The sequence below is a fragment of the Kalmanozyma brasiliensis genome (assembly GCF_000497045.1).
Source record: "Kalmanozyma brasiliensis GHG001 unplaced genomic scaffold PSEUBRA_SCAF2, whole genome shotgun sequence".
Taxonomy (NCBI): domain Eukaryota; kingdom Fungi; phylum Basidiomycota; class Ustilaginomycetes; order Ustilaginales; genus Kalmanozyma; species Kalmanozyma brasiliensis.
The window spans coordinates 301,000-321,244 of NW_015961959.1; the positions used below are offsets into that span (position 1 = coordinate 301,000).

Here is a 20,245-nt window from a genome sequence, read left to right on the forward strand (position 1 = left end):
CAGTGTAGGCGTGCGTGAGACGCGAAAGTTCGTTATTGAAGCTGCGTTTCCACTATGCTACCCACCTTGTACCCTATGCTCCTGAAGTTCGTCCTTCGCAACCTACGCCAATGCCACGCCCTTCTTCCTCCACGCCATCCACTGCGCCACAATAATCAGATCAAAAACCAACGTTCCACCGCTGCCCAACAAAAACGGCAGACTCTCCTGGAGATACGCCCTACTGCCCTCACCGCTCGCGCTCGGATTGGTCAGAACGCTGATCGTATACAACAAGTTTCCGGTGAAGGCGGCGATGAAGAGGAGGATCGAGAGGCCGGCGACAGAGCGACGGATGTGGTTCTCCCAGATCTGCGGGATGCGCGAGGTGATGTACAGCAACGCGCACAGCCAGGCGCTGATTCGACCCACGAGGCGATTCCACGATGTGGCCTCATCGAACAGGGTCAGCAGCAGAGGTGAGGAGGGGGTGGGAATGACCGCAGCTGTGGAGGTGGCTGGTAGGGAGGTGATCATCATGATGCCGAGAAGGACCATGCCGATGCTGCGTCGCATCGAGGCAGGCGATTTGGTCCCGCTGCGCTTTTTGCTGCTTCCTGTAAGGCCGGAGTTGGTGGTCGTGGAGGTCATACCCAACGTGCTGCGGGACAGCTGCTTGGTGTGGGACCGTGATGACGAGGTGCGGTACATGCCCCTCTTCCTGCTCCCGTCCTTTGCGGAAGCGGACGGGTTCAGCGAGTCGACGGAGCGATGCAGCGGCGCAGCCGGGGACGATTCTCTTGTCGAGTCGTGTGTCCGTCGCTTTCTTGATTTTGGTTCGCCTTCTTGTGAAGCCTGGGCCGCCTCAATGGTGGTGTTCGCACGCTCGTGTTGCCCAAGCTGATGATGAGACTGAGACATCCTAACTGCGTCATCCTTTGGCGCCGAATCGGCCGACGCATGTCGGACAGTGCCATTGGACGAAGATTCGGAAGAGAATGGCGAAGACGCTGCATCGCGACGCGGAGCGGCACCTTCGTTGGGCGTTGCTGTGCCCGAGACGGGAGCCGTGTCGACTCGGTTGGCGGTGCGGACCATGTCGCGACCTCGAGGCTCGAGGGGTCCGCTTCCGGTGCTGCTCTCGGTGCTGACACTGGCTAGGCTGTCAATGCTTTTCGTCATAGCCTCCTGCGCCGCAGACTCGGAACCAGACTCGGCTTCGGATGCCGATTCCGTTTGGTCTCCATCGTCTCCTTGCTGCATCTTTGGCTTGGGTGATGTGTCCTCGTCGTCCGCATCTTTGCTCTCCCGCGTCGGACTCAATGCTGACGGGACAAAGTCGACTTGTCCTGCCGGGCCCTTCCTGCGAGCGCTCATCGATCGTGTAGCACGGGATTTGCGCGGGACTGAGCTGGAACCTTCTTGCACGGCTGGCATCGACTGTGTGGATGCTGCCAAGTCGGCCTGGAGCGCGTCTGGATGGGTGAGGTCGTTGCTGTTGACTCGCGACCGTGACCGTGACGATGGTTGAGAGTGGTTTGGTGAAGAAGAGGCCCTCGACTTGCTGCGATGCGAGTGTGGCTTGCGATGTGAAAAGTAGTCCTCGTCTGTTGCGTGATGCAGCATCGCCTCGCGTCTCCTAGCCGCCTCGTGTGCTAGTTGTGCGACCGACATGGCTGCATCAGAAAGGGCGCGGTAGTTGGCGACAGAACCGCTGCCAAAGCCAGGGACAGTGTCTGTAGAGCTCGTTCTGCTGATCGGAGGAGCATGACGAGATCTGGATCGAGATGACCCGAAGTGAGGGCGACGACGAGTTGCCTCCCCGTCGGCCGCATCGTCTGCTTTGTCGGTGGATGTCCGCGCTAATGGCGGGAGCGCGTCGTGCTGTGAATAGGCGTGTTGCGCGATGTGTCGATGCGGATTGACAAGCTGTTGAGAGTGCGACAAATTCCGCCGCCTGCTCGAGCTGCGTAGGTAGGAGTTATGACGACTTGCCCTGCCACCGAGCAGCTCACTTGTCTCGGAAAGCACCGAGTACGAGTTTGCTGGGTAGGGTGAAGTGAGACTGCCGGTACGCTGCCGCGATCGATTCTTTGTGCGCCGTGCCCGCTCTCTTCTTGACTTGAGCTTGTAGTACACGAATTGCACCATGATGCAGACATCGATGCAGCAAAAGTAGGTCGAGACGGCAATCTGAAATGGCAGCTGCTGGGTGAGGATGCAGCCAATAAGATTGGTGGCATCGCCGAGCATCCATTGTGTGAGAAAGACGGCAGAGAGGCCATCGACAGAGCCACGTCGGTAGTTTTCGTAGAGCTGCGGGGATTGCGCGAAGAGCCAAACGACGAATGAAAATGTGCCGGTGAGGTTTGACACCGTCTGCCGGTCGACGGTGGCCAGCCAGCCGACCATGACTGCGACCCGGTGCTCAAACGCGTCTAGAGCCGTTGTAAGCCCAGTAGAGTCGCCGACGATTCCGCTTTACAGCGTTGAGGGTGGTGAGACCTTACATGCGAAGTCCATCTGTGCGGGTCTACAGGGTTGAGGTGCGCTCGAGCCGCTCGAGATAAGCCGGTGATCTTGAGCCCAAGTGGGACGCTATCAAAGTTGGCGGCTCTAACCTCGACAGCCTCGAGCCGATTTCCGAGCAGCAAGGTTTCTTATCTACGAGGCGTGGGAGCTTGCTGAGTGATTCGGAGCCTATGCCGGATTGCTGGCTGAATCAGGGTCGAGGCGAGTCGGACGGTCCGTGGGCTAGTGGAGGATCCCTATAGTCTTGACCTTTACGATCTCCGAGGTGATCGAGTCTATGCAGGGGATGGGAACGATGTGATCTATGAGGCCGGGCGCGTTGGGATCCGAGCTTAGAATGTGGGGTATAGGATGGTTGTCGAGAGGATCCAAGAGAGGTGCAGCAATCGTGGATGGGCGGGTGAGTCGTGTGATTGGAGGCTGGTAGGATGCCGAGACGAACAATGGACTGCGTGATGTGGTGTGGAAGTGCTGTTGGATGCTGTCACACGGCCTTGTGCAGACGACGCGGTGCAAAGAGACTTGAGACTCGGCTGCGGTCTTGCTGCGAAAAGGGTCCAATGGGAGCTTGGCCGTTGCGAGGTGGTTTGCGGGTCAGTCATGCTGCTCTCAAGCCTTATCAGCTGAGAGGCGTCCTGTGCGTGGCTTAACGAGGCAAGACAAGCCGTGGCTTCGGTACATCCTCCTCCGTCCCACCCAGGCACACAAGCCGGCGAAAAGGCGAAAAGGCGAAAATCACGCCGCGGTCATCCATTAGCCCGATTTGAGAGGTACCGATGCTCGAACCAATTGTGTGTTTGATTTAGGTCTAACATGTCTTTCTCCCCTAGCCCGCGCTTTCTGCTCTCACCCTCCCTTCACTCACTCTTAGCCGCCTAGCTGAGCTCGTACATAGGCTTTGAGGTCATTCACCACCGTTCAGTGAGAAGACGCAGGCTCGGACATGGCCGGAAAGATGTACCCTGGCCTGAACCATTGCCGAGAGGCAGACTGTTGGGTGAGGCGCGTAGGATTTTCAATCTGTTGCTCGGTTCGGAGAAATTAATTCGCTGCTTCGCTTGTACAGCTCCCCCACGTCAATCTAGAAAATGTCTCCGTCAGTGGCGTCGCATGGCAAGCGGAATCCCCCACAGCCGCGTACCAATCCCTGCGTGTGATGCCTTCCAATTCGAGCTTAGGCGTTCCTCAGGCGCAGAGCCGACGAAAGTGGGATGCAATGAGCACATGGTCTGCCGCAACTTCCGAGTGGATTGAGCCGAAGACTCTCCGTGGCGAATCACCGCCCACCAAATTTCACGAAGCTTAAGCGAGATGGTGGACCTCATGCCCGAGAAATGTAGCCGACCTTGTGACCCCCGGTCATGTCGCCGGTCAATAGGTTCCCATAGGTCGGCTTGGAAGCACGGCGTCGGTTGTTGCGGCAGCTGTCGAACCCCAGGCAGCCAAGACCCAACCCCCGCACAGTGGCAACCCCACGCTTGCTGTGCATTCCCCCGCGGCGCCCCTCATTCGCTCCTCGTCCCCTCGCTGAGCTTTGTATAAGTAGCAGCCCTTGCGCGATGTTATCCTCTTCCCCTTCGTTTCTTCATCACCCCTGAACTCTCCTCCATCCCGACACGACCTTCAGCATGGGCGAAAAGATCCTTAAGGACGCGGATCTGCACCGCTCGACCGCAGCAAACCAAGACACACACGATGCCCACTCCGTCGAGCAAGTGACCGAGATCTCGGGCGTCTCAACAGCGGTGGCTGCGCTCGATCCCAACTCGGAAGAGTACAAAGTCATGGAGAAGCGTCTCGTTCGCAAGATTGATATCCGTCTCATGCCAATCCTCGTCTTGCTCTACATCCTGTAAGTGCGCAAGACCACCTCTGATCGCATGCTACAGCCGCTGACCACCTGTATGACCCCCCTTTCGATCGGAACCCTATCTGCTGAGTAGTAACTATCTAGATCGCAACAGCATTTCCACTGCACGAGACAACGGCCTGGTACGAGATCTGAACCTCCTCGACAAGGAGTACCAGACGGCGCTGAGTATCCTCTTTGTCGGATACATCACATTCCAGATCCCATCGAACATGCTCATGACCAGGCTCGGTAGGCCTTCGCTCTACATTCCAACGTTTGTTGCCTTGTGGGGTGTCGTCTCGGCTTGCACTGCTGCTGCCACCGGCTACCACTCTCTCCTCGCGGTCCGAATCTGCCTAGGTGTCGTCGAGGCGCCCTTCTTCCCGGGGGCACTTGCGCTTCTTGGTTACTTCTATAAGAAAGAAGAGATGGCAACACGGACGGCACTGCTCTTTTCTGGTAGCATCATTAGCAATGCCTTCTCAGGATTGATCTCGGCGGGTATCCTCAGTGGCATGGAAGGGAAGGCTGGTCTGCCATCGTGGCGCTGGCTCTTCATCCTCGAAGGCTCCATCACCGTAGCTATCGCCGGTATGGCGGTGTTCATCCTTCCGGACATGCCTGGCAACTCAAAGTTCTTGACCCCTGAGGAAAGGATCATCGCCGTCAACAGGTTGTCGGTCAACGCTGGGTCCACTCTGTCAACCGCGGACGAAGACGGAACGCCAATGCAGGGCTTCTTCATGGCTGTGAAGGATATCAAAACCTGGGTTCTGGCTTTCATGCTCACAGCCGTGACTGTTGGCGTCGGCTTCAACCAGTTCTTCCCGACCATTGTGGGCTCGCTCGGCTACTCTCACACCGTCACCCTGCTTCTGACCGCGCCCATCTGGTTCTTCGCCTTCCTCGCGTGTCTCGCCAACGGTCTCCACTCGGACCGCGTCCAGGAGCGCACCCTACACATCATCATTCCCCTCGTTTTCGGCATTGTTGGATTCATCATTGCCTCCACCACTACCAGCCTTGGAGCCCGCTTCTTTGCGCTGTTCATCGAGGCTTCTTCGTACGCCGGCTACACTTGCGTTCTCGGCTGGATCGCGCCCTCAATTCCTACCCCCAAGTATAAAAAGGCCGTCGCGCTCGCGCTCATCAACGCTTTCTCTCAGCTCGGCAACATCTCGGCGAGCTACGTCTGGCCCAAGAAGTGGGGCCCCAAGTATTGGCAGAGCAACACGATCAGCTCGGCCATGTTTGTCGCCTGCATCGTGCTGGTGCTGCTGCACAGGACTATGCTCAAGATGGAGAATGCCAAGCTGGACCAAATTAAGAACGATCTGCTCAGCGGTGGCAAGGGCATGTACGAGGAAGATGGCAAGGGTTTGGACCCAGAGTCGCATCTGGCGGTGGATGGCCAGTCGAAGAAGCAACAGACAAGGATTGCTATGGCCAAGAGCTCGTTCCGCTACATGTTGTAATCGCTACGTATCATTGTAATGGTATCTTGACTCGGACTCTGATGTGCGTGTGGATGTTTCCCTTCCAAGTGAGCTGTCTGAGAGGATCGTAGCGCAGAAGGCAGGGCAGGATATGCACGTCGTCGAGCTGTCAAAAAGCGGATCAGGAAAATCGCCCGATCCGTGCCTTCTTCAACGCCTTAGCTCCACCTCGAAAGAACAACACTTTTTGTTTCTTACCCTCATCACCTTTTCTACCGACCTCGTGCCTGCCCATCTTGGCCTTGTCATTCGATCATGTCGGTCTCCGCGGATCGTGCACCTCACATATAGCGCTCGTCTGCTCCAGCATCGTGCAGAGTGCCAATAGCCTCACCGACCATGTCGCTCGACCTGGACTGGAGTCTTCTGGACGACGAGCTGTCCGTCCGCTTCCTCGAGACCATCAATCGCGCACTCGAGTCGTCTTCCACCAGTCGGCCGTCTTTCCTCGGGGAGATCCGCTTCGAGAACCTGCAATTCGGCGCCGACCCACCCGACGTGGCTATCCGCTCGATCACCGACATCTGGCCGGACTTTGTTTCGATCGACGATCCGCCACTTCGTCGACGCGGCACACGACATGCCACACCAGCGAGCAATGCAACGACACTGGTCGAGTCGCCAACAGAGACGTTCGCCGCGGGCCATGGAGGAGAGATGCCGTTGAGGACGTATACACAATTCGACGATGCAGTGCCGCCGAATCGAATCCATGGGCCCGCGAGCGTGATTTCGGCGAGCGTGGCGGGCAGCGTGCCTGCGACACCCGGTATGGGGCTGGGTGGAGCGAACGGGTACTATCAGCAGTGGTCGACGGCGCTTGCTTCACGAGGGATCCGAGCGGCCGGGCTGGGTGGGTCCTCGTTACCACAAACGCAAGTGACCAGCCCGGTGGAGATTCCACCCTCGCCAGGATACTTTCAGCACTGGCAGCAACAACAGCAGTCGGGACCATCCCATCTCGGGTTGCCCTACTCGGCGAACAATTCAAGGCAGACGAGCTTCGATGCGACCTCTCTCCTTGGAGGCGGACCAGGTCCGCAGAGCAGTGTCAGCCAGATCGGTGCCAAGCGGGATAGCAATAGCCTTCACCCACCGCTCCCTGGCAATGGCCTGCACTGGAACGGCACGGGAGGTCGACCTTCGCTCCGCTCCACGCCAGCCGCATCGTACCGCTCACTTTCCGGCCAGATCTCGCCCAACGAGCCGCGCGAAGCTACCCCTGCACCCTCCTCCGCCTCCCAACTGCCTTCGCTGCAGATGCGATTGAGCCTGCATTGGCCAACGACGACGTTCCGCCTCACCGTCACCACCAGCATCCTGATCAACTATCCGAGTCCCGCATTCATGTCTCTTCCCCTCACACTGTGCATCACAGGCTTCTCCTTGACGTCAGGTCTGATTGTTGCACTCGAAGGCGAGCACCAGCGGGCACACATCTGCCTCGTCGAAGAAGACACGGATGTAAGCCCAGCAGAAGGGAAGAAGGTCAGTGCAGGGATGAGTGTTCTGCCTCAGCTGACGTTTGAGAGCGAGGTGGGCGAGCACGAGAAGCACGTGCTGAAGAATGTCGGGAAGGTGGAGAAGTTTGTTGCGGAGGTGATTCGGAAGGGGTTGGAGGACGAGCTGGTCTATCCGAACTACTACACGATCGATTTGCCAGGCTCCAAGGGAAGGACGTGATGTGGGACGGCGCTCTCAATCAACGATTGTGCTCCTAGATTTGTCACTGAGTACGTTTCACAAGTGTCGGCGTCTGGAAGTGTGGTATGATGTTGAGGAGAAGCTCTTGGTCTCGTGTGTGTGTGTCGGCCGAAAGGGATATACATAGCCTTCGAGCGAGAAAAGCGAAAACTTGTATCAGATAAGGCGCCCAGCACACAATGAGCCTATCAGCAGCGTGCCATTTGGCTGCTCGGCGAGTCATCCTCACTGCGATCGTCCTCTCAATGGCTTTCACTGACTGCAGACATGTTTCCGCTCACGCAATCCAGGTCAACGCTCATTAACAACGGTAACGAAGAGGCAAGAGGAGGCTCGAATTTCCAGTCTTGCGCCTCAAGAAGAAGCCCGGAGATAGGATGTGCTGTGCTGCTAAGCGAAAAATTTGGGCTGGAGCAGCAGAGGGATCGTCATTTTGGCAGTCAAGCGAGTCAAAAGTCGAGTCTTGTTTTTGTGAGCGTAATTCGGCCTCAGCTCATTTGCCACAGTCACAGCTCTCTCTGAGAAATTTCGGCGTTATCACGACCCCATGCTCAGCAACTCATTATCACCATTCCCACCATTCTTCGACCACTGCAACCACGTCTGATCCACGTTCAATACTTGCTCGAGCACTAGCACTACACATTCGCAATACTGCCCACGGCCTCTTGTCCAGCAACTGAAGGAACATCAAAGCAACGCGCAGACCAGTAGCACCGTCTTCGTCTACACTTCATCGCGACCTCTTCTTTCCGCTCTGACTATCACGCAGTATCGACACATAGGCAATCATGTCTCCTCCTGTAGCCACAGACGCCACCTTCTCGCACAACTCCAATGGCGTAGTCTCGTCCACCTCCGTAGATCCCACGGGCACCGTGCTCGTCATTGGTTCCATGACTTCCGCCCAGAGCGGCGCATACCAAAAGGCTGTCGAGGCATACTCTGGCCGTCAAGTTGAGATGCACATGGTCGATCGTCTCACTGATGGTGCCACCTCTCTCACCCCCAGCACCTACCCGATCGCTCATCTCACGGTCCCCTACTCGGATGCCGCCTCTCCCCTTCTCCTGTCCAGCGTTCATTCGGCCCTCCAGCCCAACGCCAAGATTATCGTCGAGGCGGCAGAGCTCGCGGACGCCACCACCGCGCAGAAGGTCAAGGCGGAGTTGACCATTGCTGGTTTCTCAAACATCGAGTTCGACAACGCTGGCGTCATGTCCGCGACCAAGCCGGCCACTGCTGCTTCGAGCTCCTTCTCCATCGGCTCTTCCTCCAGCACTTCGTCAGCGCTTCCTCTGCGAAGGAAGCTCGGCGGTAGCGCTGCGTCCGCCAAGAAGTCGCTGTGGGCCACTCAGCCCGCCTCATCCAATGACCTGATCGACCAGTCCTCCCTCCTTCGAGACGCCGACTTCGTCGCTACCACGGCGGTCAAGCGCCCCGACTGCGACGTGGGTCCTGGCCAAGGCAAGAAGAAGAAGGCGTGCAAGGGATGCACCTGCGGTCTCCGCGAACTCCAGGAAGAGGAAGACCGCGCGGCCGCATCCAACGTGGTGCAGCTCGACACGGAGGACATGGACATGCCTGGCGCCGACCCCGCGGCCAACGGAGGAAAGAGGACCGAGGTCACAGAGACCATCATTGGCAAGGACGGAAAGCCAAAGACGATCAAGCGTATTCAGGTGGACACCAAGGGCGCGACCAGCTCGTGCGGAAGCTGCTTCTTGGGCGATGCGTTCAGGTGCAGCAGCTGCCCGTACTTGGGACTGCCCGCGTTCGAGCCGGGTCAGAAGGTCGAGATTCCTGTTGGGATGGATGATGACATTTGAAGAGACATCAGATCGGAAGAAAGTAATATCATTGTCACGTCTCGTTGAGCCTTCGGTTGTGTCGACTGCACAAGCGGAGACGGATGGGCGACATCACTCAACTGAGCAAAACACGCGCAAACAAACTGAGCTCTTTCTTCTGTCACTGCATGGTTGACTCTGAGAGGGTATCAAGCTCGCCTTTCGTTTTCGGAGCTGCCGAAGGATACAGTCACTTTGGCCATCAGAACCCGCCCTTCCTCCTCCTGCCTGTATACCTGCTATCCAGCGGCACATCCTCTTTCCCTCTCTTTCTATTCAACTCCTTCTTCCTGACGATATACTCCTTTGCCGTCTCTCCTCCTCCGCGCTTGCCCTTCTTGCCGCCCTTCCTATCCCTATCCAATCTCCTCTTTTCGAATTTGACCGCGCCTGCCTTTGCCTCTCCCTCATGCTCGTGTGTCAGCCCCTGTGGTAGCTCCTGCTTTCCCTTTTGGCCGTTGGGACCCTCCAGCATCTCTCCACCCACCCACAACACCAGGTAGAACTTCTTGGCTTTCCTCGAATTCGGGTAGTCGACCACCAATCCACCGCCGAAGCCGGCTTTGGTTGCGAATTGCATGATGAACTTGACCTGATCGTCTGACTCGGGATAGAATTGGAACACCGCTCTTGCGCCTCTGCTCAAGCTAGAGTACAGGGTCGTGAAGAACCCTGCTAGCCTCTGCGCAGGATTGTGGGACGTGGCATCGGCATTGCAGAGCCACTGCAGCACGGAGATGCTGATGGCGCCGTCGAAGGAGCCTGCGCGGAAGCCACACCCTTGGCCCGCATCGGCAAGCAACAGGTCCCCCTCGGTCTCCTTTTCGAGCGCCACCTCCAGCATCGAGGGTGAAATGTCGAACCCGATCCATTCGTGACCGTGCTCGGTGATGATTTCGCCCGACAGACCGGAACCGCACCCGATGTCGAGGAGCAATGCGGGCCGACGATGTTCTGGCAGCATGAGCAGTTCGAGCGCTCGCTCGGTCATCTCTGCTTGAATGGTCTGCACTCGCGTGCTGTTTCGCAGGAGAAGGTCAGTGGATGCTGCTCAAGGTCCGAAGGAGGGAAGATGATCAGGGTACCTACTTTGCCGTATACTTGGCCGCCTCGGTGTCATTGTAGAAGATTTCTGGCGGTGCCAGATGCTCCGGTCGCGACATTGTGACTGATTCTTCTGCTCTGCTGCTGCTATAAGATCGTCGTGATGTTGCTGATGCTGCAAAAGCTGGCAGGTTCCTCGTGAGGTGTTGTTCGAACGAGAAAGTGTCTGTGTTCTTCTCAAAAATTTCCCGTTGGCTGCAGGCACAAACAGCCGAAATCCGAGTCCAGGGTCTTGCTTCAGACCAGCAGCCGACACCGGAAACCGGCCGAAAGGGCCAAAACTGGCACTTGGAGTGGAGGCATGACGCGCGAAGATTAAGGCTTCGAGGCTGCAGCTGCTCGCTGACTGCACGCTTACATACAGCCTAGTTTGACAAGCTCGACGTTGCCGACAAGACATTTGACTCGGACCATCAGTCCCTCCCTTGATATCCAGACGGGTTCGGCGAGGCAGATCCTTGCACAGTGGCACGAACAGCAAGAACAGAGGAAGGAAACGGAACAGAACGGCATTGAAAGCAATCACCCTGGTCTTCGGCTCAGCAGAACGGATCCGACATATCCATGCGCTAAGATAGACACCAGAGATCATGTTGGTCTCGGCGACGCGGGGCTTCCGCGCTACAAGCACATCACGGACACTCTTGTCTACATCAGCACCTCGTCTAGCATCCTTGCAGTCACGGTCCCACTTGACCTACCTTCGAGGACCGCACGCGCCTGGCCCACTTTCGACCTCGAGACCACCCACACTCGCTTCTCGCACCCTCGCATCCTTCGTCGGTCCCTCTGGCACCATCCCCGAGCCCAACGCGCTCCAAGTCACCGACCCGCTCCTCATCTACCGCGCCAAGGTCGCACGGGGCGAGCTCGAAGAAGACGAAGAGCAGCTCCGCGCGCTCGTCGAGCTGCGTCGCATCAACCGCACTTTACGCGATTACGTTCCGCCCGCACATCTCCTGGGAATTCTGCATCACGACACCCAGTCTGCCTCCTCTGCCGCCCTCGCCAGCGCTATCGACTCGCGGCTACGTCCGGGTGCAAAGGAGTTTCGCGATGAACCTTCAGCCAAACCGTCCGGCGAGAATATCGGAGAGCTCGTCCGTTGGCTTAGCGAGAGCGAGGGTCTTGCGGAATTGGGCACGCCAAAGGGGCTGCTCATCACCGGCACTCCGGGGACAGGAAAGAGCATGGTCATGGACATCTTCTTCGATTCGTTGCCTACAAAATACAAGTTCCGGCGCCACTACCACCATCTCCTGCTCGATCTGTACAAGATTATCTGGGAGGAAGCAGAGCGACGACGACTAGCGGTACGTCAGGGGACACCACGCGCCACAGCAACGCCCGAGATCGGGACCGGGGCGATATGGCAGCGCGATCCAGGGGCACCCAAGAGCGCATCGGCGTGGAGGCGCGCCTTGCGGGGGATGCCGTTCTTCCGACCCGACTCGCTCGCCGATGGCAACAGCGAGCAGCTGCAGTACATCCCAGGCCCAGACGGCGACGTGGTCAAGACGACACTCCCGCTGCATGCCGCCGCGCATCTGTTCCTCAATCACGGCCACATTTTGCTCTTTGACGAGATCCAGCTGGTGGACGTCGCCAGTGCTGGACTGTTGCGAAGGACGCTCGAGGCGTACTGGAGATTGGGTGGTGTGGTGATCGGAACGAGCAATCGGATCCCCAAAGATCTGTACGCGAGCAATGTGCAGCGTGGACAGCTGACGCAGTTCCTCGAGATCCTGCAGGAACGTTGTCCCAACCACGAGATGCGACGGAGTCGAGATTTTCGCCGGGAACCTTTCTATCGACAGGAATGGTTGGAGCGCAACCAGGAGGCTGATTCCGAGCATCCTACCGCGGAAGCCAGCGAACCAACACCGACCCAACCACAAACATCTTACTTCCTCCGCAACGAGGCTGACAAGTATGATTCCCTAGTCAGCAGCATCATCGCTGGTCGCACCTCCACACCTACCACCCTCAACGTCTACGGTCGGCGACTCCTGGTCCCACGTTCTATCCCAGCCAACGAAACCCACCCCTCCGTCTGCCGCTTCCACTTCTCCGAACTGTGCGATTCGCCCCTTGGGCCGGCAGACTACCTCACCCTCGCCTCGACGTATCACACGTTCATCCTCGAGGGCGTACCGCAGATGACGCTGATGCAGAAAAACCAAGCGCGCAGGATGATCACGTTGCTGGATGCGGTGTACGAGGCGGGGTGTCGGTTGGTCGTTCTGGCCGATGCGGGACCGGACGACTTGTTCTTCCCCGATGCGGAGGGGGCTGCTCGCCACGCGGCGCGTGGACCTGCTGCTGGACCTGGTGACGTTCGTCCCGAACTGCAATACACTGCTCACGAAGACGTCGTTGACATGTCCACTAAAGGCGGTCGATCACCCTTTCTCACCCCGCCTCCCGGGCAAGGCTATCCGGAAGAGGAGGAGCTAGCAAGACACAAGGCGGGACAAAGGGTCGATTTCAGCGCAGACGAATTCACATCCGAGTCCCTCATCATGGCCGAAACGCTCTCCGAAGCGATGCAGGATACCGAAGAGGGCTTTCGACCGAATATCTCGGCCTACTCGTCCGACCGACCCTCCCGTTCCCCCTCTTCCTTGCCCAAGGACGACAAGGTCGGTTTCAAGCATCTAGCCATCTTCAGTGGCGAAGATGAACGGTTTTCGTACCAACGCGCCGTGTCGCGGTTGTTTGAGATGAGTCATCCCGACTGGATGAGGCGGAAGGGGTGGCGGCCGTTCCTCGGGGGCGAAATGCAGGCTTGGGCCGGCACGAAGAAGGTCGAAGAAGCGGTAGGGAAAGTGGTGGTGGCGAATGAGTTGAATGAGGCACAACGGCATCTGGATCGGGCGGCGGAGGCGGCGGTCAAGCTGTCTTCCTCGTCAGCAGGAGCGTCCGCAGACTCTCCGGCAAGGTTCGTCGATCCCAGCGGTGATTTTGCCGAAGAAGCGTCGTACGAGACCGCCTCGTTCCCCGGGCGACGGGAGGCACAGACAAAGCTCGAGCGCGAAATGGAGCAGTGGTCCGCAAAACAGCAACAGGCAGCCCAGGAACAGCAAGGGAAGAACAAGTACGAAGCACCGGACTTCTCGCCCGGTCCGATCGGCAAGAAGCGCAATCGGGATCAGGGCCCACCGGTTCTATCCGAAGCGCACGTGTGGGGGGTTCGGGAGGACTGGGGCAAGAAAGCGGGTGCTTGGGGTCGAGGCTCCTCGATCTTTGCTGACGACACTCCTTCCAACGGAGACAAATCTGCTCATCCAACGAAACCACTTCGTCGGCCCAGTCCGTCTTCGAGCAGCAGCGGTGGTGGCAGCAAACGCAAGTTCAGCACCACCTCCCTGCGCAGCGCGCAGACGCTGAATCACTATACGACGCTCCAGATTCCCCGCAGTGCCACGCAGGCACAGATCAAAGCGCAGTTCTACAAGCTCTCCAAGGAACTTCATCCGGACGTCAACCCGTCTGAAGATGCCAAGAAGCGGTTTCAAGAGGTGTCGGAGGCGTATGCGACACTGGGTACGCCGGCCAATCGCAAGTCGTACGATCGGGCCTCTCAACCGTCGGCCGGTGGAGGGGGGTATGGCGATAATGTCGGTGGTGGGGGGTACCACTACAATGCGGAGGACAACGCCAACCGTCGAGCACGCGCGACGTACGCATGGGACTACCAACGTCGACGCAAAGCGCAGGAGACCTCATCCCAATCACAACGAGCCCACTCATCCATCTTCAATCGCGCCGAGACCATGGGCGCCGGTAGTGGGGATACGGCGTTCGAAACGCTAGCTGCGCAACAGCGCGCAAGGGAAGAAAGAAACCGCGCCAGACAAGCCGGCAGCGACGCGTGGAGCATGGAGGATAAGGCGTACCAGAACGATGTCAGCAATCCGTTTGTCAGGTTCGGACAGGTGGTCGTCATGTTGTATCTGGTGTACAAGGCCGGGACGATGTTTGTTGGTGGGGAGAGGAGGGAGAATAGAGCTGGGAGGAGGACGTGAGAGTTGCGCACGCTTCTGCAATGCAAGTGCGTCCGAACAGCCGCACAATGTGGACTGTGTTCGCTCGCAGCGACTCAAACTGACAGAGCATAATGCCACCCTTTCCTTTGATCCTTTGATGAGATCGTTCATACCACTCTCCATGGCCGATGTTGTGTGGTGACGAGAAACGGGCAGGATTTTGCGAGCGTGTGCAAATCCTCAACTCGACAGCGCCCAAAAAATGCTTCGGTGCACGTCCCTTTGGTGGTTGCCAACCTTCTCAACAGCGCGCGTTCTTCAACTCTTCCGTCGTGCTTATCCCCTTCATCCTTGTTTCGCCATCTGCACTCTCGCTCGGTGCAACGGACGCCACTGCCTCTCCAGCGTTCACAGCAACGTGGATCACAGTCCATCGTCGACCTGCGACATTCTCATTCGGTAGCTATACGGACGGCGCTGCGTCTCGGCGTGCTCTTCTCGATCGCTTCATAGGCATCTACAACTTTCGGTCGCATCGCCGCCAACGTTGGCATCGCAACAATGAAGCTCGCTCCGCTCTCCATCGTTTTGGGGTCTGCGCTGCTGCTCTCGACCAACCCCGTCGCAGCTTCGACGTACACACTGCTGCACCGCATCACGCCGTCGACCGATTGGACGCCACGTGCGACGCTCGAGCTGACCAACCTCACGGGCACGCTGCAAACCACACTGGATGACGCCCAGATCCGGTCCCTTCACGATCAGGCTTGGACTGCGAACGCAGGAGAGCGGTACTACCAGATCGCCTTGCACGAGGATGGCCGCGAGGTGGGGTATACGAGTGTCAAATTGTGTCTGTTGCGCCAAAGCCACGCGGAGTTGCCGAGCATGGATGACGAGGTGGTGCTCACCACCCGAGGCATGCAGGTGACGGGTCTTGGCTATCGTGTGCGCGACATCATCCTCGGTTCCGACGGCTGCCCCGTTGCATCGGACGCCAAGATGGCCCTGGTCCGCGAGCAAAGGCGCAAAGAACGTCAACGTCAACTTTCCCGACGTCGCTCGTCCACCCCACCTCCACCCCCACCGACAAACCCGACCCTGGCGCTCAACACAAAGTTGTCGGTGGTCAAGAGTGCTGCTGTGGGCAAAATCGCCCTGCGCGAAGCAGCCAAAACCAACGAAGACGGAACCATCCATGTTCCACCACCGGAGAAGACGTTTGTGCAAAAGTACTGGTATTATGCCATTCCGCTGGTCATTCTGCTCATCATGCCGGATGGGGGGGATGAGCGCGCCCAGGGAGCGGAGGGACATGCGAGTAGCGAGCATAGAGGCACTGGGATGGGGGCTAAGCAGCTCAAGTAGCGCGTCGAAGATGTGGCAGCTCAATGGCAGTGATAGTCTACCAGTACTGCGGTGTGCCTGTGACGGTGTGTCTGTGAAAAGCACGCGGAACTACGATACAGCTCGAGCATCGACACTGTTGACCGGGACGATGCTGGTGAGCGACTGCATTGTTCGACCGAATCTGGGCAGCAGGGCGCGACCAAGGACAGGAACCTGTGACGGCGGTGACGAGGGACGTTCCGGTTTCGAGGGGCGTTCCGGTTTCGAGGGGCGTTCCGGCTTCGAGGGTCGTTTCGGACAGGAGCGGCGAGCTGACGAGCGCTCTTCACATGACAACGAGACACGATCTTCAGACCTCAATCGGAAAAGAGGGCAGAGTAGCGACAGTGACATTGACTCGAGCCTGAACGGCAACAGAATGCCTCAACCGCACAGACTGCTCCAAAAACTTCCGGTCTTCGCTTCACAGCCCTGACAAGCCCGCCCTTGGTCAATCACCGTTCTGAGGAACGAACGTCAAACTGAAAAGCGGATAGAGTAGCGACAGTGACAATTGAAACGAATGTGCGAACAAACTACATGACGATGCAGCAGCAGGCGCTCTTGTCGACCTTGTCGTTGTCGTGCTGCCTTGCGGCTACTGCTTGAGGCTGACTGTCGGACGTCGACACGTGTGCAGCCTGTTCCTGCTCTTGTGCGGGCTGGAACGTTTGCATGGGGATGACCTCTTGCTGTGGCAGCTGTTGATGATGATCGCGCTGACTGCGACGGCTGCTGGCCCTGGAACGAGATCTCTCGCCGAGGGCTGTGTCTGTGGTTGGGCTGAGTGCGCTGCTTCCCGCCTGCAGGGCCGGTGCCGGACCGGGCGTCAGTAGGTCCTCCTCGGCCTCCTCGACCAGCCGCTGCTGCTGCTTCTCCTCTTCTTCTTGCAGCTTCTTTGCCTTCTGCATGGCCATCACGTCGCTCCTGCTGAGCGGCAGACCGTTCTTGTCCCACGTATCGATAAGACCCTCGTATCGACTGAGTCTGCCTTCCTTACCTGCCCTGAGAAATTGCTCCTGCTGCATCTTTCTCGCCACTGTCGGAATGATCTGATCTTCCCAGCTGTTGACGCTTTTGCTGCCAGGAGAGCCGCCAAATTCGCTCGCCGTCGCATCTCCTCCGAACGATGGTGGTGCGGAGGACTCGCGCATGCGCTGATCCGGTCGAGACAAGGATCGAAACGCGTCTGGTTGGATGTTGCGGTTGCGCGTGCTGGGAGAAGCATTGGAGGAAGGCGACGCGGGATCCGCCTGCTTGTGCGCCTGAAGCAGCTTTGCGGTTGGTGATGGCGTGGCGCCAAGTGGTCCGAACTCGTCCAACAAAGAGGGATCGTGGGCAGCAGCTTTTGCCGCCTTGCGCCTGGACAGAGAGCTGCTTCGCTGATGACCGCTGACGTTCCCGTTTACAATGTTTGCGGCTGGTGCCAAGGTCGGCATTGGTTCTTGCGGCGACGAATTCTGAGTCCGTCTGAGGCCACCAGCGTTGTCTGGGTCGATCACATCCAAGCCGGGTCGCGAAGGATTCGACTGTGTTCGCAGTCTCTTCATATGGAACGACGGCGGATCATGTCCAGAAGCAGCCTGGCCTTCAGGAATGGTGTCGATGCTGCTTTCCACGCCCGGCCTTGAGGCGTATCCGTGCGTGTCACTGGACGACGCTACTGAATCCCTGGACGCTTCCAACTGATTCGATTTTCGTTGAGCAGCAATCTGTCTGGCCTTCTCTCTCGCCCTTGCCGTCGCCTCGTTGAACACAATAGAGCTCCTTGAGTTGGCGCTATCCTGCGATTCGGCCAAGCCGAACGGAAAGCTGCTTGCTGCCAGGTCTTGTGATGTCTGCCTCGATGGAGCTCTGACGGATGCGAAGCGGTTGTGGAACTGATCGATGCTCGATTCGCGCTGATGCTGGTGGACGACTTCTCGAGAGATCCTGCGGTCCTGATAGTCGCGTGCATGGGCAAGGTTGCGAGGCTCGCGCCCGACAAGAGAGTCGCGAGATCGTGACCAGCCATTGTCGCTCTCCTGGATCCGGCTGATGCGTTTGGTGAGATCTTTGGATTCGGCTTCGAGCTTCTTGCGCAGAGCGGGCACCACTTGATCGTCCCACGGAACGTTGCTTTGCGATGTCGGAGGAACGGAGGAAGGACCCCATTCATCGATGGAGCGCAAGGACTCGTTGGTGTCTTGGCGGGTTGTGAGCGGCATGCGCATGCTGCGCGAGAGTGGGAGTGTTGCTGCCGCCATTGTGGGATGGATAGTCAAAATGGTCGCAGCGAGAGGGAAGCCCCCACTGGAGCAGTCTGGGAAGTGTCGAGCGGCTTCACTGAGCAGAGGTCATCTTATAGGTCGAGCTGTCTGCCGCTAGCTTCTGCCATCCGAATGCGTTGGAATGAAGGAGGGGCGACGTTCCCCTTAGTGCTGGATGAAGAGCGGGCTTCGGTGGCCAGTCTGAGGGGATATGGGCGCTTCGGATGGCTAGTCGGATGAAGTCCGTCGATCGATGTGGGATGTTCGAAGCAGGGCGTAGGAGAAACCGATGCTGTGCTGAGTCGAAATGTCGGCCTTGGTCCGATGCTTTTCGGCTGCCTGGCTGAGCTTGATCGTGGTTCGGTTGGAAGTGCTGCTGTGAGCTGCGACAGTGTTCGGATGGCTATTGAGACCCACAGCTCCAATCGCTAGTGCTTGAGGCCAGGGCAAGCAAGACCAAGGGTGATGCAGGTTCAGAAGCAGGTCGCCCACCAAGCCGCTTCCTTGAATCGAGTGTGCCGGTTATGCGGGTGGGATTGTTTGCTTGCTCGTGACGCCAAAAAACCCGCGGCAGCACAACGCTTTGTGATGAAAATGAAACACTCAGCCGTGTCAGCCATGCAACCAAAGCATGCACGGTTCGCTTGCCTCGCCTCGCCTTGCCTGAGCGGAATCTGAAACACACACACAACAACACTTTCCACGACCAACACCAACCCTTCGAACCCACATCCTGAGCCCCTTTCCTTGCCTCATTAGCTCGTTTCCCTCATCACTACACAATGGACTAGCAGCAAACAACGGAAGCGTGACATTGGGTCAGGGTAGACGCGCGGCAGAGACAATAGATCGCATCACACTACAGGGGCGATGTCAAATGAGTACACAGTAGCCCAGGGACGGCAGGGACGGCCCATCAAGCAAGCAGTCCTACACCCAAGCCAAGCACCACCGATGCCACCGTGCCTGCAAGTGCGACTGCAGCTCCCTTGTTCGAGCCCACAGCGCCGTTGCTGTTGTTGCCGTTGTTAGGGCGGCCAGTCTGACTGTTGGACACGGACGAAAGCGTCTGGGTCGGGCCGTTGGGTGTCGTGGTGGACGAGCTGCTGGGATCAGCGTTGGTGTTGGCCGTCACCTCGGCAGGCTGAGTGCCGTTGGGCTTGATCTCGAATGAGCTCGACGTGTAGTACACCTGAGGTCGGTCCAGCTCGTAGTTGCTGCTGTTAACGAACAGCAGGGTGTAAGTGCCGCTTGGGATTTGGTCGATGAAGATCTGAGCCGTGCCGTTCTGCAAGTTCCTCCGTCGATAGATGCGGTATGAATTGTCAGCGGATCCGTGACCTTGTTGTGACTGGAGGCATGCAGCTTGCTGTTATAACTTACCTCGGTGGTAAGCGCGTTGCCAACCTGAAAGTTGCCATTGAGCTGGCTGTTGTTCGAGTTCAGCAGCTGTACCGAAAAGAAGCTAGCGTCCGAAGAGTTGGCTTTCCAGTTCAGCGTGTTGGTGTAGTTGGTCTGTGAACGATGACGAGATCGGCAAATGCAATTATGCGAGACTGTTCAGTCAGTAGTCGCCCCTGTATGCCAGACCGTGGCAGGAGTCGTGTCACCTCTTACGTACCACCCAATAGCCACCATTGCTGTTCGGAAAGCTCATCTCGAAGGCCTGCGAAAGGCTGACGAGAGAGGCGAGCACCGTAAGTGCATTGGAGAAGAGCATCGTGCCGTCGTGGAGATCAGGATGTAGGGGAGAGGAGATGGTGGTGGAAGAGGACGAGATGTCAGAGGGCGGGACCAACAAAGAACACTGGATCGACAGGGTCCTGCCTTTCTCATTTCATGTCTCGTTCTTCCTCTCATGACTTGGCCGAATGCACTCCGCTAGCCGACCGCAACATGAGCGTTCACCAGGCTTGGAGCATTTTGGCTGGCCGAAAGCTTGGCGCAGCCACGGCAGGTGCTGCCGTTGCATGCTATCGAAATTTCTTCAGGCATCCCTGCTGTCACTTCATTTGCCTCCTGAGTGGCTGCCTTCATTCGACCGTCGATCTCGCTCGCTCGAACTTTCTTTTGCCCACCTCAATGAGAGCTTCAAGGATCA

General features: G+C 57.9%; 9 protein-coding genes across 9 annotated transcripts; 5 read left to right on the top strand and 4 right to left on the bottom strand.

Moving 5' to 3' along the window:
• Window positions 1–102: 102 nt before the first annotated feature.
• Window positions 103–2,391, bottom strand: PSEUBRA_002605 (Cystinosin/ERS1p repeat; the record flags this gene model as incomplete). Its single annotated transcript, XM_016437051.2, has 1 exon — window positions 103–2,391. The coding sequence occupies one exon, from the start codon at window positions 2,389–2,391 to the stop codon at window positions 103–105; it is 2,289 nt and encodes a 762-aa protein (XP_016292514.2).
• A 1,748-nt stretch (window positions 2,392–4,139) lies between these two features.
• Window positions 4,140–5,838, top strand: PSEUBRA_002606 (Major facilitator superfamily; the record flags this gene model as incomplete). The annotated part of the gene is made up of 2 exons (XM_059464856.1): window positions 4,140–4,363; window positions 4,455–5,838. The coding sequence occupies 2 exons, from the start codon at window positions 4,140–4,142 to the stop codon at window positions 5,836–5,838; spliced, it is 1,608 nt and encodes a 535-aa protein (XP_059320691.1).
• A 360-nt stretch (window positions 5,839–6,198) lies between these two features.
• On the top strand, window positions 6,199–7,542 carry PSEUBRA_002607 (Mitochondrial distribution and morphology protein 12; the record flags this gene model as incomplete). The annotated part of the gene is made up of 1 exon (XM_059464857.1): window positions 6,199–7,542. The coding sequence occupies one exon, from the start codon at window positions 6,199–6,201 to the stop codon at window positions 7,540–7,542; it is 1,344 nt and encodes a 447-aa protein (XP_059320692.1).
• Window positions 7,543–8,354: 812 nt separating this feature from the next.
• On the top strand, window positions 8,355–9,392 carry PSEUBRA_002608 (Anamorsin; the record flags this gene model as incomplete). The annotated part of the gene is made up of 1 exon (XM_016437019.1): window positions 8,355–9,392. One exon carries the CDS (start codon window positions 8,355–8,357, stop codon window positions 9,390–9,392), a length of 1,038 nt encoding a protein of 345 aa, XP_016292517.1.
• A 223-nt stretch (window positions 9,393–9,615) lies between these two features.
• PSEUBRA_002609 (Methyltransferase type 11) lies at window positions 9,616–10,576 on the bottom strand (the record flags this gene model as incomplete). The annotated part of the gene is made up of 2 exons (XM_016437045.1): window positions 9,616–10,432; window positions 10,503–10,576. The coding sequence occupies 2 exons, from the start codon at window positions 10,574–10,576 to the stop codon at window positions 9,616–9,618; spliced, it is 891 nt and encodes a 296-aa protein (XP_016292518.1).
• Window positions 10,577–11,107: 531 nt separating this feature from the next.
• Window positions 11,108–14,545, top strand: PSEUBRA_002610 (ATPase, AFG1-like protein; the record flags this gene model as incomplete). Its single annotated transcript, XM_016437021.1, has 1 exon — window positions 11,108–14,545. The coding sequence occupies one exon, from the start codon at window positions 11,108–11,110 to the stop codon at window positions 14,543–14,545; it is 3,438 nt and encodes a 1,145-aa protein (XP_016292519.1).
• A 522-nt stretch (window positions 14,546–15,067) lies between these two features.
• Window positions 15,068–15,874, top strand: PSEUBRA_002611 (uncharacterized protein; the record flags this gene model as incomplete). The annotated part of the gene is made up of 1 exon (XM_016437020.1): window positions 15,068–15,874. One exon carries the CDS (start codon window positions 15,068–15,070, stop codon window positions 15,872–15,874), a length of 807 nt encoding a protein of 268 aa, XP_016292520.1.
• A 557-nt stretch (window positions 15,875–16,431) lies between these two features.
• PSEUBRA_002612 (uncharacterized protein) lies at window positions 16,432–18,141 on the bottom strand (the record flags this gene model as incomplete). The annotated part of the gene is made up of 1 exon (XM_016437048.2): window positions 16,432–18,141. The coding sequence occupies one exon, from the start codon at window positions 18,139–18,141 to the stop codon at window positions 16,432–16,434; it is 1,710 nt and encodes a 569-aa protein (XP_016292521.2).
• Window positions 18,142–19,060: 919 nt separating this feature from the next.
• Window positions 19,061–19,864, bottom strand: PSEUBRA_002613 (Ser-Thr-rich glycosyl-phosphatidyl-inositol-anchored membrane family; the record flags this gene model as incomplete). Its single annotated transcript, XM_016437042.1, has 3 exons — window positions 19,061–19,432; window positions 19,528–19,659; window positions 19,766–19,864. 3 exons carry the CDS (start codon window positions 19,862–19,864, stop codon window positions 19,061–19,063), a joined length of 603 nt encoding a protein of 200 aa, XP_016292522.1.
• Window positions 19,865–20,245: the final 381 nt, after the last annotated feature.